The 13,764-nt window shown below is 37.7% G+C and overlaps 1 protein-coding gene across 2 annotated transcripts in view; it reads left to right on the forward strand.

Annotated features, from left to right (window-relative positions):
* Positions 1-12,747, forward strand: part of LOC149568059 (tRNAHis guanylyltransferase) — a 251,034-nt gene extending 238,287 nt beyond the window's left edge. For both annotated transcript variants that reach the window (XM_089821063.1, XM_089821064.1), the window contains one exon: positions 12,470-12,747. In XM_089821063.1, coding sequence (XP_089677189.1) covers positions 12,470-12,601 — 132 coding nt within the window. In that variant the 3' untranslated portion in view covers positions 12,602-12,747. The remainder of the gene's footprint in view (positions 1-12,469) is intronic.
* Positions 12,748-13,764: the final 1,017 nt, after the last annotated feature.

Genomic DNA, 13,764 nt, shown 5'->3' on the forward strand with positions numbered 1-13,764 from the left:
TATCATCTTCCACAGGAAGCGTAGTCTCATCTAATGGAACCCCAATCAGTCTTGGTGTTGTGTCATCCTCATCTATCTAGGTCACATCCTCAGGCTCAACATCCCACTACAAAGTTGGTGTCTATCTATACTCTAGAGTCTGACGATCCGCAAGTCAAAGAGCATGATGCATTGTCACTAGCTTCTCCCCTTTTTTAGAGGTAAGTTTGTTCCTCTTGATGGAGTGGATAAATGAATATGTGGACCAATTCCTCTCTGCAGTTGAGGAACTAGCAACCTGTGCAAGGAGGCGAGTGACAAGTGCTTTTAACTCAGGTTTATCTCTCCCATGCCAGTTCACCATCCAATAGGATCTCTCCGTGCCAAAACCACTCTATCTAACCTCACTTGTGGCTTACCCAAGTTTGGGCCACGAAGGTTGGTGAAGTCAAGGAATTGTGCACGGAGAGTAGAGGCCTCTTGAGCTGAACACATCTTACCAATGGCTCTTGTGAAGCCATCCAATACCTCAAGATCATCACATAGGAAGCCCCTTCCACTCAACTGTGCATACCATTTGGGATTTAGAGCAAAGGCTGCCATATGAAGTGGGTATTCATCATGTTCCACCTTCGTGTCACAATAGGCCTAATATACTCCTCATAAAACCCCAATATAGGATCCTTTGCTGCAACAATTCTCTTCATCTTCTCCAACATGCTATCAATAGTCTCATATATATCTCCCAAACTAGGAGCGTCAGTATCAACTTATCTAATGACATTTACAATGGGTGCTATGACAGAGAAAATATATGTGCAAGATGCAAACAAAAATTAAAATCAGAATTAGTAATTAATTTTTTTTAAGACTGTTAGTATGAAAATCAGCAAGCAAAGGACTAACATTAAATTTAAAAATCAGTAACTTATTGTTGATGGGGACACAACCCAAGCACAGAATGGACAGAACAGGAAAGGGAAAATTTTATTAACTATGAAAATATGCTAGTACACTTAGTGCAGAGAAACAGACTCCAAAACATGCCCTATGGGCTTACAATAGCATAAATCTGGAGATAATTTCTTCTCCCAGTACCTTCTCTCAAACTCCACTCCGAACTGCCTTTTACAATGCCAGGAATGTCCTTAAATAGACCCCAAAGGGTTAAGGATTAGGAATACATTCTAGAAAGTGCTATTTGGCATCCACCGACCGAATAGAAGGCTTCAGAAGCCGTGTTAGAAGTCGGTGCAAAATTAGAAGAATCTAGAAACGGTAACCGAACTTCCGGGAGGCATAACTTTTGAACCGTAGCTTCGATTGACGAACCGTTTACATTTTCGGAAAGCTCTCGAAGCGCTCCATAGCCCTATGGACCAGCTTCGCTCGTCCCCCATTTTTCGGCCTTGTACGAGGTCATTTAATGCCCTGAACCTGACTTTGAAGCATTCTTAGCAGGTCTCCAGAAACCGAAAAATTGCGATAACTTTCAAACAGTGCAGCCTTTTGACCTGATTCTTTTTTTCTGGAATATTCTAAATTACAATTTTAATCCTCCCTCCAATTTACATCTAATCCACCATAATTATGGTTCAATTACATAGTCCTATTTTTTCGGCATTTACATGTATCCCAAGGTGCTCAAATACTCTAACCTAGAACACTGATAGTGGAACTATGAGAGTTGGAACCTTTATTTGACCCAAATGGGTATCTAGAAATGAAAACACATGAAACAGAAACTAAGTCTAAATACATTTTTTTTTGGGTGACACAGGATTGCCCTTATACCTCTGGATGCTCCTGCATCAATTGTGAACCACCACCTCTCATCAAGGATCCTTTGCTTCACCACTTTTCCTTCAAAGGACTTAGAATTGAACCATTGTTCCCACTATGGATTCACCACCATCAATTGGAGGGCTGCATACACCTCGATCATCTTCATCAAGATGAAGTATGTGCAATACCTATAGAGACAATTATAAATGAAAATAAAGTTAAACATTAATGATTAAAAACATCATATGTAAGTGTGTAGCAATTATAAATAAAAATAAATTTAAAGTAAACTATAATTAAAATTGACATACATTGTCTCAGTTGGTTTGAGGAACTCCTTAGAGAAGGACTTGAATAGAGTAAGTGAAGTGTGATGGTTGCATATGAACATTTGCTCTTCTCTAACTTCTAACACCACCTGGTTCAGCCATTCAATCTTCCCTACATCCTTCAATGCATTGTTCAAGGCATGAACACAAGGGGCCCAAAAGATGTGCCTATAAGCACCCTCTATAATCAAACCGGTTGATTTGCACACAGGTGCATAATTTGTTATAACTTGTACTACACTAGCCGACCCAACCTCCTCTATGGTATCTCTCAAAATGGTGAATTGGAATTTTACATCCTTCTTTTTTCTTGAGCAATCTATGGCTTTCAAAAAGTAAGGGCTAGCAGGGGACATGACAATGATAGTGATGAGTGGCCGATGTCTAACATCGGTCCACCCATCCATCACAATAGAGAAACCCATCCTAGCCCAAGTGCATTTCATATCCTCAAACAACAAAGCAACCTTTGAGTACTCTTCATGTAGGATGGTGGTTCATAGCTTATGTTCACCAGGGGGTACAAATGAGGGATTTGTAATGTTCCCATGATAAAATAAATAAATAATCAAAGCTTTGTTTTATGGGCCGATTGATTTAGTATATCTTGGACCCATTTTATTTTTGTTTTTAGTTGTCGTTGGCTATCTTTATTATTTCTTTTATACTGCAAATTCTTGTTGGAGTTCAGTATTGTTTGCCATTTTGGGAGTGAACTTGGCTTCCCAGTTTTGGTGGGATTCAACCCTCGCCCTATTCCATTTTGTTTTACTTTTCTTTGGATTTGGCACATCTGGGGCACTATCTTCTTGGAATATATTTGTGAGTAGAATTGCAATTATATCGATCAATTCATTTTGTGTATTTGGCAAGATTACATTCAAATCCTTCCGGATTAATAACATTGTTTGCTTTGGCATATAAGGGAGTTAATGCCTCCACCTCATACCCATAGACATTCCGTATGACCACCAAATACCCCATTCGTATGGTCTTGACACCCTGTATGGACCCCAACACTCCCACCGTACGACCAACATCCATATGGTCTTGACACTCCATATGGTCCACGACAAACCCACCGTACGACCAGCATCTTTGTACGACCTCCCAATCTAACAGGCTGTATGGTCATTCCTCATACCGTGCGCTTGCCATGTAATATTGTATGAGCCAAATTTGGGTACAATAGACATGGAAAAAACGCATTACGCCGAGTCCAGCCTCCAGTAGGGGTTTGAAACATTATAGTAGTATCAAAGACATAGATCTTGCCATCCCGTGGATAGTGAATGAAAGTTTATAGCCAAAAAAGAAAGAGATTCCACTAAGTCGATAAAATGGTAGATCAAGAACCCATTCCTGTTGAAGTCATGACACTATTGAGGGATCTTTCGAGGAATTAGGCACAAATCAATGACACTCAGTGACTTATGGATAAACTCTTTGAAAAATGAAAGACAATAAAATATCTTGGAAACAAAATGGTCACAGTGCTGACTCGGTCTCGAGAAAGGCAAATTCTCATTGATCACGCTCTCGACCTTCTATGCCAACTTTCCCTCCACAGACAGAGGTACCACACAGAGGAAGGCAATGAAACTTTGAGGAAGTTCAAGAGCAGTTGAAAGAAGACTGGAAGAATGCAAACTTGGAAGAGGACATATCCTACAAAGATTATGCATAATTGAGAATGCAATATTCTAGAGGCAAAAATTGCGGATATTTTAATGATGATCTCAAAAGAAAGTTGAGTAAAGTAAATCTATCACCATTTGACGGATCTGGATCCATATCTGCCCAGGCATGGGTAATGAAGGCCGATACTTCTAGCTTAATCCAATGCCAAAAGAAGCAATTAAATTTGCTGGACTCCACTTGGAGGGAGTGATGCATGAATGGTGACATCATGTCACCATTACGTTGGGGCATGACCAAGTAAATACTTATGTAGAATTCATTGAAAGATTGATAGATTGATTTTATGGTGAAGATCTAGAACTTAATTTGAAAGAGTTAGCACAATTGAGACAAACAAGATCGGTCGACTAGTACATTACAAAATTTCAGAAACTCTCTATTTTGGTTACGAATATTTCTGAAAGGAGACGAATAATGCTCTTTATGGATGGACTAATAGAACCACTGAGGGGTTGGGTAAAAGGTTTCAACCCTACCACCCTTTTGGAGGCTATAAAAAAGGTGCGAAGCGTGACATCATCATTGACATCATCCTCTCGAGGTTACTCTCACTCCAAATTGCTAGTATTTCTAAGGGATAAAGATAACAAACCTCCATCGAAGAAGCCTTTGTTGGGCGAAGCTACTAGACAAGAGCTTTGAAGGAAGAAATTGTGTGTCAATTGTAAGGAGTCATGGGAACCTGGGTGTAGACGCCTCGGTAAAGGAAAAATACACTACATCGAGGTCATGTCTAATGATGAGGACGATTAGGAGAATCTACCCATAAAGGATAGTCACTTGCAAGAGGACTCCAAAATGGTTAATTTGAACTGTACAGAGAAGATTGCCACACTGGTATGATGTGGAGGAACCATTGCCCTGGCTAGGAGCCCAAGATGTACAGTATTTTGAGTAGGGGGAACTCTTTAGGGACAAAGGGTCATTTTGATGCTCGATAGTGGACCCATTCTACACTTCATAAACTCATCTTTGGTGAAATGAAGAGGTCTACCTACAGAGACACATGCATGATTCCAAGTAAAGATTGCAGGAGGAACACTCTTACTTTGCATGCACCATTTTCCCCAATTGATTATCACCATGGCTAATCACACGATGATGGAGGATTCCTTTATAGTAGACCTAGATGATATGGAGGTTATTTTGGGCATATAGTGGATGGAGTCACTAGATGAATACACACAGAGTTTCAAGCAGATGGACTCCACTTTTGTTGTCGATGGGAAGAAGGTTGTTCTCCATGGGATAGCTAATGAGGGACCAAAGGAAGTTTCGACACGATGGATTGAGGTGATGACATTGTATGGGTTGCATGTTTCCATAGAACCAATAAAAGAACAATAGACACCCCACCAAGATGATGCTCTATAGGGTATCTTGAGTATCCATGATAAAAATTTTATAGACATTCCTCTTGGAATACCTCCCCATCATGGTTTTGAGCATACCATCAAGTTAGAAGCTAGTGCCAAACTAGTTATCACCACGCCATACCACCATCCAAAACAATTCAAAGATGAGATTGAAAAGATGATTCAGGAGCTGCTCGAGAAGGGATGGATCCATCCCATCTTTAGCCCTTTTGCATCATCAATAGTATTGGTGAAAAAGAAGGATGGGACTTTGTGCATGTGTGTGGACTACCATACGTTGAATAAGAAGACAATAAAAAATAGATATCCTATTCCCAGGATCGATGAATTGTTGGATGAGTTGCATGGTTTAGATTATTTTTCTAAAATAGATCTCCATTTCGAATACCATGAGATCTGCATGTGAAAGATGTAGAGATGGCTTTTCGTTGTCACTACTAGCATTATGAGTTCCTGGTCATGCCATTTGGATTAACGAATGCACCAGCTACTTTTTAGTCTTGCATGAATCTCATCTTCAACAAACAATTGCGTAAGTACTTGCTAGTATTCTTTGGCAATATCCTTATTTACAGTAAAACTTGGGAAGATCACCTGAGACATTTGGATGAAACCCTAGGGATCATGGAGGCTTACTCCTTTTTAGCCAAGCAATCCAAGTGTGAACTCAGAATGACAAAAATGTTATACCTAGGGCACGTTGTCAGTAAATATGGAGTATAGATCCACTAGGAAAAGATTCAAGCTATCCTTGATTGGCCTCCTACAAAATCTCTCTCTGCGTTGCGAGGGTTCTTTGGGCTGTACAGCTATTACCGAAATTTTGTAAAAGGATTCTCTTAGCTCAGTGCACCGTTAACAGATCTGACTAAGAAAGGCCCCTTCTAGTGGAATGAAAAGGCACAACACACTTTTGATAAGTTAAAAGAAGCAATGGGCACTTGCCCAATTCTTGCCTTATCGGACTTCACTCAACCATTCATTCTGAAGTGTGGTGCATCCAAAGAGGGCATTGGCACGATATTGATACAAAAAAGGCACCCTATAGTCTATGAGAGTTGAAAACTTAAACAAGATGAGTGCCTATATTCAATTTATGATAGAGATTTTTGCTATTGTGCATGTCTTGACCACGTTCCAACAATATTTGGTGGGTGCCAAGTTTGTCATCTGTACCGATCATAATAGTTTGAGATTTTTTTTTGGGAGCAACGAGATCTGAACGAGAGGCAACAGAAATGGGTAAGTAAGATTCAGGCTTTTGATTTCGACATTGAATATGTGAAGGGAAAGAACAATGTGGTTGTAGGTGCTTTGTCAAGAAAACCCGCCATCTGCTTATTGTCTTAGATTTCAGCTAACTGGAAAGCACACTTATTGGTGGAATATTCCAAAAATACATTTGATGTAAGCTAATGGATGATGACACTCAAAACAACCGATACAAGGTGGTGGATGACATCATTTACTATAAGGATCAGATATACTTAGTGCCTAAATCCAAACTGAAGCAGAAAATCCTTAAGGAAATACATGCCTCACCCTTGGCTGAACACTCGAGGTTTCTCAAAACCTATAGACAACTTAGGGAGAGGTTCTCTTGTAAAGGACTTAAAGATGATGTTTTGCAATACATGCAGGAATGTGCAGTCTACTAGCAAAATAAATCCAAACACACCTTACCTGCAGGAGTATTGCAACCCTTGCCAATACCAGAACAAAAGTGGGAAAGTATCTCTATGGACTTCATCATTGGACTTCCTAAGGTAAATGGAATTGTATCTTTTTGTTAGTTGATAGATTGACGAAGTATGCACACTTCTTCATCATCTCCTCAGATTTCTAGGCTACCAAGGAGACAACTTATTTTTCAAAGAAGTTCTTCATTTGCACGGGTTGCCCCAAAATATTGTTAGTGACAGGGATGGTCAGTTTCTCAATATTTTTTGGACAAAATTGTTTCAGTTGTTAGGAACAAAATTGTCGCCAAGTACTAGCTACCATCGTCAAACAGACAGATAGACCAAGATTGTGAACAAGTGGCTGGAAGGCTACCTCGGAAACTACGTTTCAGCACAACAATGAGCATGGGTCAAATCGTTGCATCTAGGAGAATATTGTTATAATACAACTTATCCCATGTCTATTGGGATGATACCCTTTAAAGCATTGTACGAGTATGAACCCCTTTCATTTATGGACATGGTTCTGGGTGTCAGCCTACACACCTAGGGCAAAGGACTAGCTTTAGGAGGGGCAAGACATATGGAGTTTCTCGAAGGAAAACTTACAAAGGGCACATAATCAACAAAAGATCTATGCCAACAAACACCGTATCGAGAGAAGTTGTGAAGTGAGTGACTTGGTCTATCTCAGACTCCAGCCATACAGACAATCCTCATTGAAGGAAAAAAGGAAAAAAAACATTGAAGCCACATTTGTATGGTCCTTATCGTGTAACTCGTCGCATCGGTAAAGTTGCCTATGAAATAGAACTTCTAGAAGGGAGCCGCATCCATAACATCTTTCACATCTACCTAAAGAAAGTCATGGGAAAAAACATCATAGTAACCATCGATCTTCCACCACTCAATGAAGAAGGGAAGCTTATGTTGGAAGCAACCGAGATCATTGATGTACGGGAAAAGACATTGGGAACCGTACCCTAAAGGAATGCTTGGTATGTTGGAAACACTTGCCACTAGATGACGCGACTTGGGAAGGTGAACACATTCTTCAACATCCAACATTACATTTTCTTGAGGACAAACAAAGTTTGGGACAAGAGGACTGTAATATTCGTGTCATAAAATAAATAAATCATCAAAGCTTTGTTTATGGGCCGATTGATTTAGTATAGCTCGGACCCATTTTTATTTTTGTTTTTGTTTTTGTAGGTGTTGTCATCGCCTATTTTTGTAAACCCTCGAGAGTTCCTTCGAAGGGTATTTAAGTACGACATGTAGGTATTAGTTGTTTTGTGTCTTTGGATTATTTCTTTTATACTGCGAATTCTTGCTGGAGTTTAGTATTGTTTGCCATTTCGGTAGTGAAAGCTCTTCTCTACTTGGCTTCTCAGTTTCGGTGGGATTCAACCCTCGCCCTATTCCATTGTGTTCTACTTTGCTTCTGATTTGGCATATCTGGGGTGCCATCTTGTTGGAATATATTTGTGATTGGAATTGCAATTATATCTATCAATTCATTGTGTATCTGGCAAGATTACATTCAAATCCTTCCGAATTAATAACATTGTTTGCTCTAGCATAGAAGGAAGTTAACGCCTCCACCTCACACCCACAGACATCCCATACGGCCACCAAATGTCCATTTGTATGGTCTTGACAACTTGTACGACCCCCAACACTCCCACCATACAACCATCATCCGTACGGATTCCAAGCATTTCATCGGTACGGTCCTGACATTCCATACGGCCTCCAACAAACCCACCGTATGACCAACATCTCTATATGGCCTCCCAGTCTAACAAATTGTACGGTCATTCCTCATATCATGCGCTTGCTTCTTGACACCGTACGACCCAAATCTGGGTACAACAGATATGGGAAAAAGGCATTACGCTGAGTCCAGCCTCTAATATGGGTTCAGATCATTATAGATTCATATTCAATATATCTTTCACCATTTGTTTAAAATAAGTAGAACGGGCTGCATGATATGGGATACCATTAGCAACAAAGAATCTACCAATGGATGCCTCACACTTTTCCTTTTCTTGTGCATTAGTCATACTTTCCACTGAGCACTTTTCATTACTACTAATCTTTCTCTTCCCTCTAGACTTAGTAGAGCTGCCAATAGTACCAATGACGGATGACATATGCTTAGATGATTGTGATTGGATAGATGGTGACGTCACTGCCAAATTTTTCCCTTCCATTTCAGCCTCTAAGTGCAATCTTTGGCATTTTAATCTTTGTTCATCAGTCATGTTAAGACAAGCTTTGACTCCATGGCATACAACACCTAAAAAGTGTGACTTCATCTTTGTATAGCTACCCCTAAAATCATCAAGAAAAACATGGCTATCCCACACCCTAGTCCCTCCTAAATTCTTTTTATCTTTTGGCCTAGGTGTGACGTATTGGAGAAGAAGTTTTTTCCTATTGAAAGGACCCTTTGCAAAATACTTCATCATGGTGGAAGGGCATTTAAACAAATCAGATTTAGGATTAACTCTTTTGCTAGTCCCACTACTAGCAACATCACCCCCAACCACATTTTCTTCCTCATCACCACTACTTCTAGCACTCCCACTACTGCTCATTGTGCTTTGTTTTGAGATTTAAATATGCAATGGAGATATAAGCTGAAATAATGATATTTTTTTTTAAAAATTTGACTTTTCAAGCTACAAATCTATTTAAAAAAGGAAAAATGGAAGCATAAAGAGTTTCACACTTAGTGCACAAAATGGAAGCTCAAACCCTTGCTCAAGCTCTTGAAAGCAAAAAAATACCTCCTCTTCTTGCAAAATGAAAACCCCAGCCAGCTACAACACACTTCAACTTTATTAGCAAAACCAAACAAATGACAAAACAACCAAAATGTGGTCTCTTTTAACCTTTAAGGGCATTTGGAGGGTGGGGCCCACTTGAGCGATCAAGTAGGAAGCATAGTTTTTATGCTTTTTTGTTGACTTTTTATTTTTTATTTTTGCATGGAACAAATAGGGGATGGTTGACCATCCCCGGTGTGGTCGGGGGATTATTGGACGTCCCCTTTCTGTACTGGGGATTGCCTTTTTTGCCCATACTTCCCCGAGTACTCGAAATGTCCCCTGTGATTTTTGGCATTTTGGGGACAGCGGGGGGATGTCCCATACCTGTCCCCTTGTCCCAGGGATATCCCCATCTCGGGAACTTGGGTTTTTTTGCCAAGGACGTGTCCCTGGGGTACGTAGAAAAAAACAGCATCAAATCCCTCTGCTCAAATCTGCAAAAACTTCAATTTTTTCAGAATCCTTGTGTTCTAATTTTTTTTTGTTTTCAAAGATCAATTTTATGAAAAATTTGTTTTAAAAAATTATTTTTAAAAAAACTCGGCAAAAAAATCTTTAAAAATTTCAAAGAAATTTGTAGGATAACTTTACAATTTCTCATAAAAAAATTGGTTAGAAAATTTCTGGAAATAAGTTCCAAGAATTGAAACTACAAATTTTTAGAAATCGTAGCTTCAACTAACCTATGGTCTCTGATATGATAAAATGACAATCAATTGATATTTAATGTTAAAAGAAGAATTCTCCTTATATAAGCAATTAGAATAAGATATTTTCATAATGGAAACAATTGAGAAGTAAAGGGTACGAAGCTGCCAAACTGAATAAACAACTTAAAGAACAGAAAGGTACTAAAATGTGAGTGAGTGACTTAAAAGAAAGTTAGCTACATGACCATTATACCAAATATTACAATATTACTTTTAACATAACTTTTCTCTTTAACATAACTCCTCTTGTGAAATTCTTGACCTTATGCTATGACATGATTAAACTCTCTGTTTCTGTTGGATTTGAAGTTTGAGATCAAGGTGATAAGTCAATGTTATGGCTGTTTCTTCAATTCTTGTTCTCAACACAGGGTGGGTATTCTCAAATATGTGGATTCTTTGTCCATTCTGGCCATACTCAGGTACTTTCATTCCATGGTTTCCTATGGACATAGTTTATTTAGAATCCCTATGTTCAATCATATAATAATGCTGTTGTTATATATTCAATATTAATTAAGATTCATTGTGTGCTAAAAGTGAGAAAAGGAATTGTTATGGGCAATGAATCAGTCTCGCTAAACTTGGGTTCATAACAACTCTTAAAGAAGCTAGGTGTCGAGACCCTTGTATTATTTTTTGCTAAGTTACCAGATTCTCTCCAGCAATCCTCAAAGTCTGTCCAAAGTCTGGTCTTTGTCAAACTCTCCCCAAATTCTCCTAGAGAGCCACAGATTTGCTGCAAATTCTATCAGAGGAATCTGGGCAGAATTCGGAGCAAATTTTGAAGAATTTTCTGCCTAGCAGCTGAACCCAAGCTGAATTTGGTCTGAAAACAAATTGTAATTACTTTTTTGAAGTGTTGTTTTGCCTAATTTGGTTTATTCGATCCTCCCAACCCTAAAAGTGACCTCTAAAAAGGCCAAAAAATATGGTTTATACATCATTTATGCATTTGTGAGCGAAAATGAAAACTTGCTTATAGAGGGAATCCAAATTGACAATTGGTGATGTCCAAATTGACAATTATAGAGGAATTTAAAAAAAAAAACTATGATATATTCTTTGAATCCAGGGCTTTAAATCTGAATCTCAATTTTTGATCTAGCTTGGTTAGAAACCCTTTAACCAATATAAAAAAATTCAGATAACTGCACTTATCTTTTGATGATTCCTTTCATTGTCAAACTGTCCCTTGATATGGAGATATTTTCCATGCATGCAACCAAGCAAGTGTATGCTGTTGTATGTGTATGGCTAAATGATGCAATTAATATCCTATTATATTGAAACATAGATATGGTGGTGTATTTTACTATGTTGCTTTACTATTGGTAGAGTGGTGTATGGACTTATTTGTTGTTGCATATACACACATATATATTTTTTAAAAAGATATGTTTTGGCACAGACAAACCCAAAAGGAATCCGAACCCAACCCAAAAAATATTTGGACGAATTTCAAACCCGAATCTCAAACTCGGATCCATACCAGAATCTGAACCGGCAACTTAGATTTTTTGTCTGGATTTAGAATGAAGTTGCAAATGATAATGATTATTCATAACCTTTTGTTGCTGAGAGTAATTTCCAGTTATTCATAATTTCACGTGTAAAGTAAATTTCCTATTCATTCCTCTTGCAATGATTGCATAGTTGAGTGAAGGATGCCTCATGGATTTCAGTGTTTGGAAAGTATTATTCGTTCTCCCAAAGAAGGATGAACTAACATATTAAAAAGCACTACGTGAGCTTGGGCTAATGCAATAACCCTTTATAAAGTTTCACTGGTATCCAAGTTTAAGTTGACTTTATTATGAATTATGTTGCATTAGGAGTATCATATATGTAATAATCTTTGTTTTGCAAAATTTTCTGTTTAAACTCTGTGTTGATAGACAAGGAAGATGGTGTCAAATATGGACTTCATTCACCTTTGGTTTCCGAGTAAAACAGTTAAAATCTCACTGAAAAATATTCTATTTGATACTATTGTTTGATTTGTCCTGGATTTTGTAAGCCAGAAATGTTTCTGATTATTTACTGATCTTGAGTATCAACCAGGTTGAAGAAATTGTCAAGCATAATGAGGCTGGAGATCCTGTTAGAAGACGTCGAAAGAAGATAGTAGTACAACATTGCGATATTATTGGAAACAAATTTTGGGAGGAACATTCTTATCTATTGTCTGACTAGTAATAGACTATGTGAAATTATGACAGACTCTTGATCAAACCCCCCCTTTTCTTTGAATATGTAATTTTACAATGCTTAAATTAGTGCAGTTGTGTAATGATTCCAGTGTTTTATTCTAAAAACAAAATTATTTACTCTTTCTTCTAGTTTGGCATCTATCTCTGTCCAAGAATTTTGTTGCTGGTTTTAAGAATGGATTGCTTTTCAATAATTTTAGTATGTGAACATGATATGGTGGTAGATTTTTTTAATGCATTAGTCATTTGGGGTGGAAGAATTTTATGTATTAACCAAATGGTTCCACATCTCTATCTCTGAAACATGTGGATTGCAAGATATTTGGCAGCTCTAGATTTTTTCCCGGGGACTCTTCTAATTAGTAATGTATGAGACTAAACTAATTACTTTAGATATAACATTTGTTTATAAGTCAATGTAGGGAAGTTTGACAAGAAGCATTGTATTACTTTTGAAAAATGGTGGATGATAGATTCGTAACCATAAACACCATCAAGATCTTGTGATGGGAACCTCCCAATTTCTCAAACCTTTCTTGTAGGTCCTTCAAATTCTTTAGAACTAATCCTGGTTACTTACTTTACTGACACATGGCAGCGTAAATTATTGCATCCAAGCATTCTCTTCATTTTTGACCTACTTTCCATGTTGGACAAGAAGAGGATATAAAAATAGTTCCACAAACTGAAAACTTAGCACACAAAAACTACAATGCTGTTGAATAAACTCTCACAAGTAAAAACATCCAAAGATGAGAGAACCTAAGTCAATATTGTTTTATGCTTAATGTTATGGATCAACCACTAAAGACACACCTTTTTGCATGGCTTCTATAGACACTCAAACCTCAACATTGTAGATATGATCTCATAAAATATGTGAACAATTTGTACACAATATTGTATATTATTTTATAGTATATTAATAAGACTTCTGTGTAGATTATTAACTTGTTCCAATCTTAACTAATTCTTAGGCATTACATCTGTAATTCTAGCAAACAACTTTTTTCATGTTTTTAATCTATTATAATTATTTAAAATATATCCAAAATTATTTGATACATTTGAAAGAACTCCAAGAATGTTTCTTGATCGTTTGTTGCAAAGAAAATAAATCTATTATAAATATATCAAAAATAATTT

Source organism: Cupressus sempervirens, chromosome 3 (genome assembly GCF_028749045.1).
Source record: "Cupressus sempervirens isolate cs-2001-9-10 chromosome 3, ASM2874904v1, whole genome shotgun sequence".
Classification (NCBI taxonomy): Eukaryota; Viridiplantae; Streptophyta; class Pinopsida; order Cupressales; family Cupressaceae; genus Cupressus; species Cupressus sempervirens.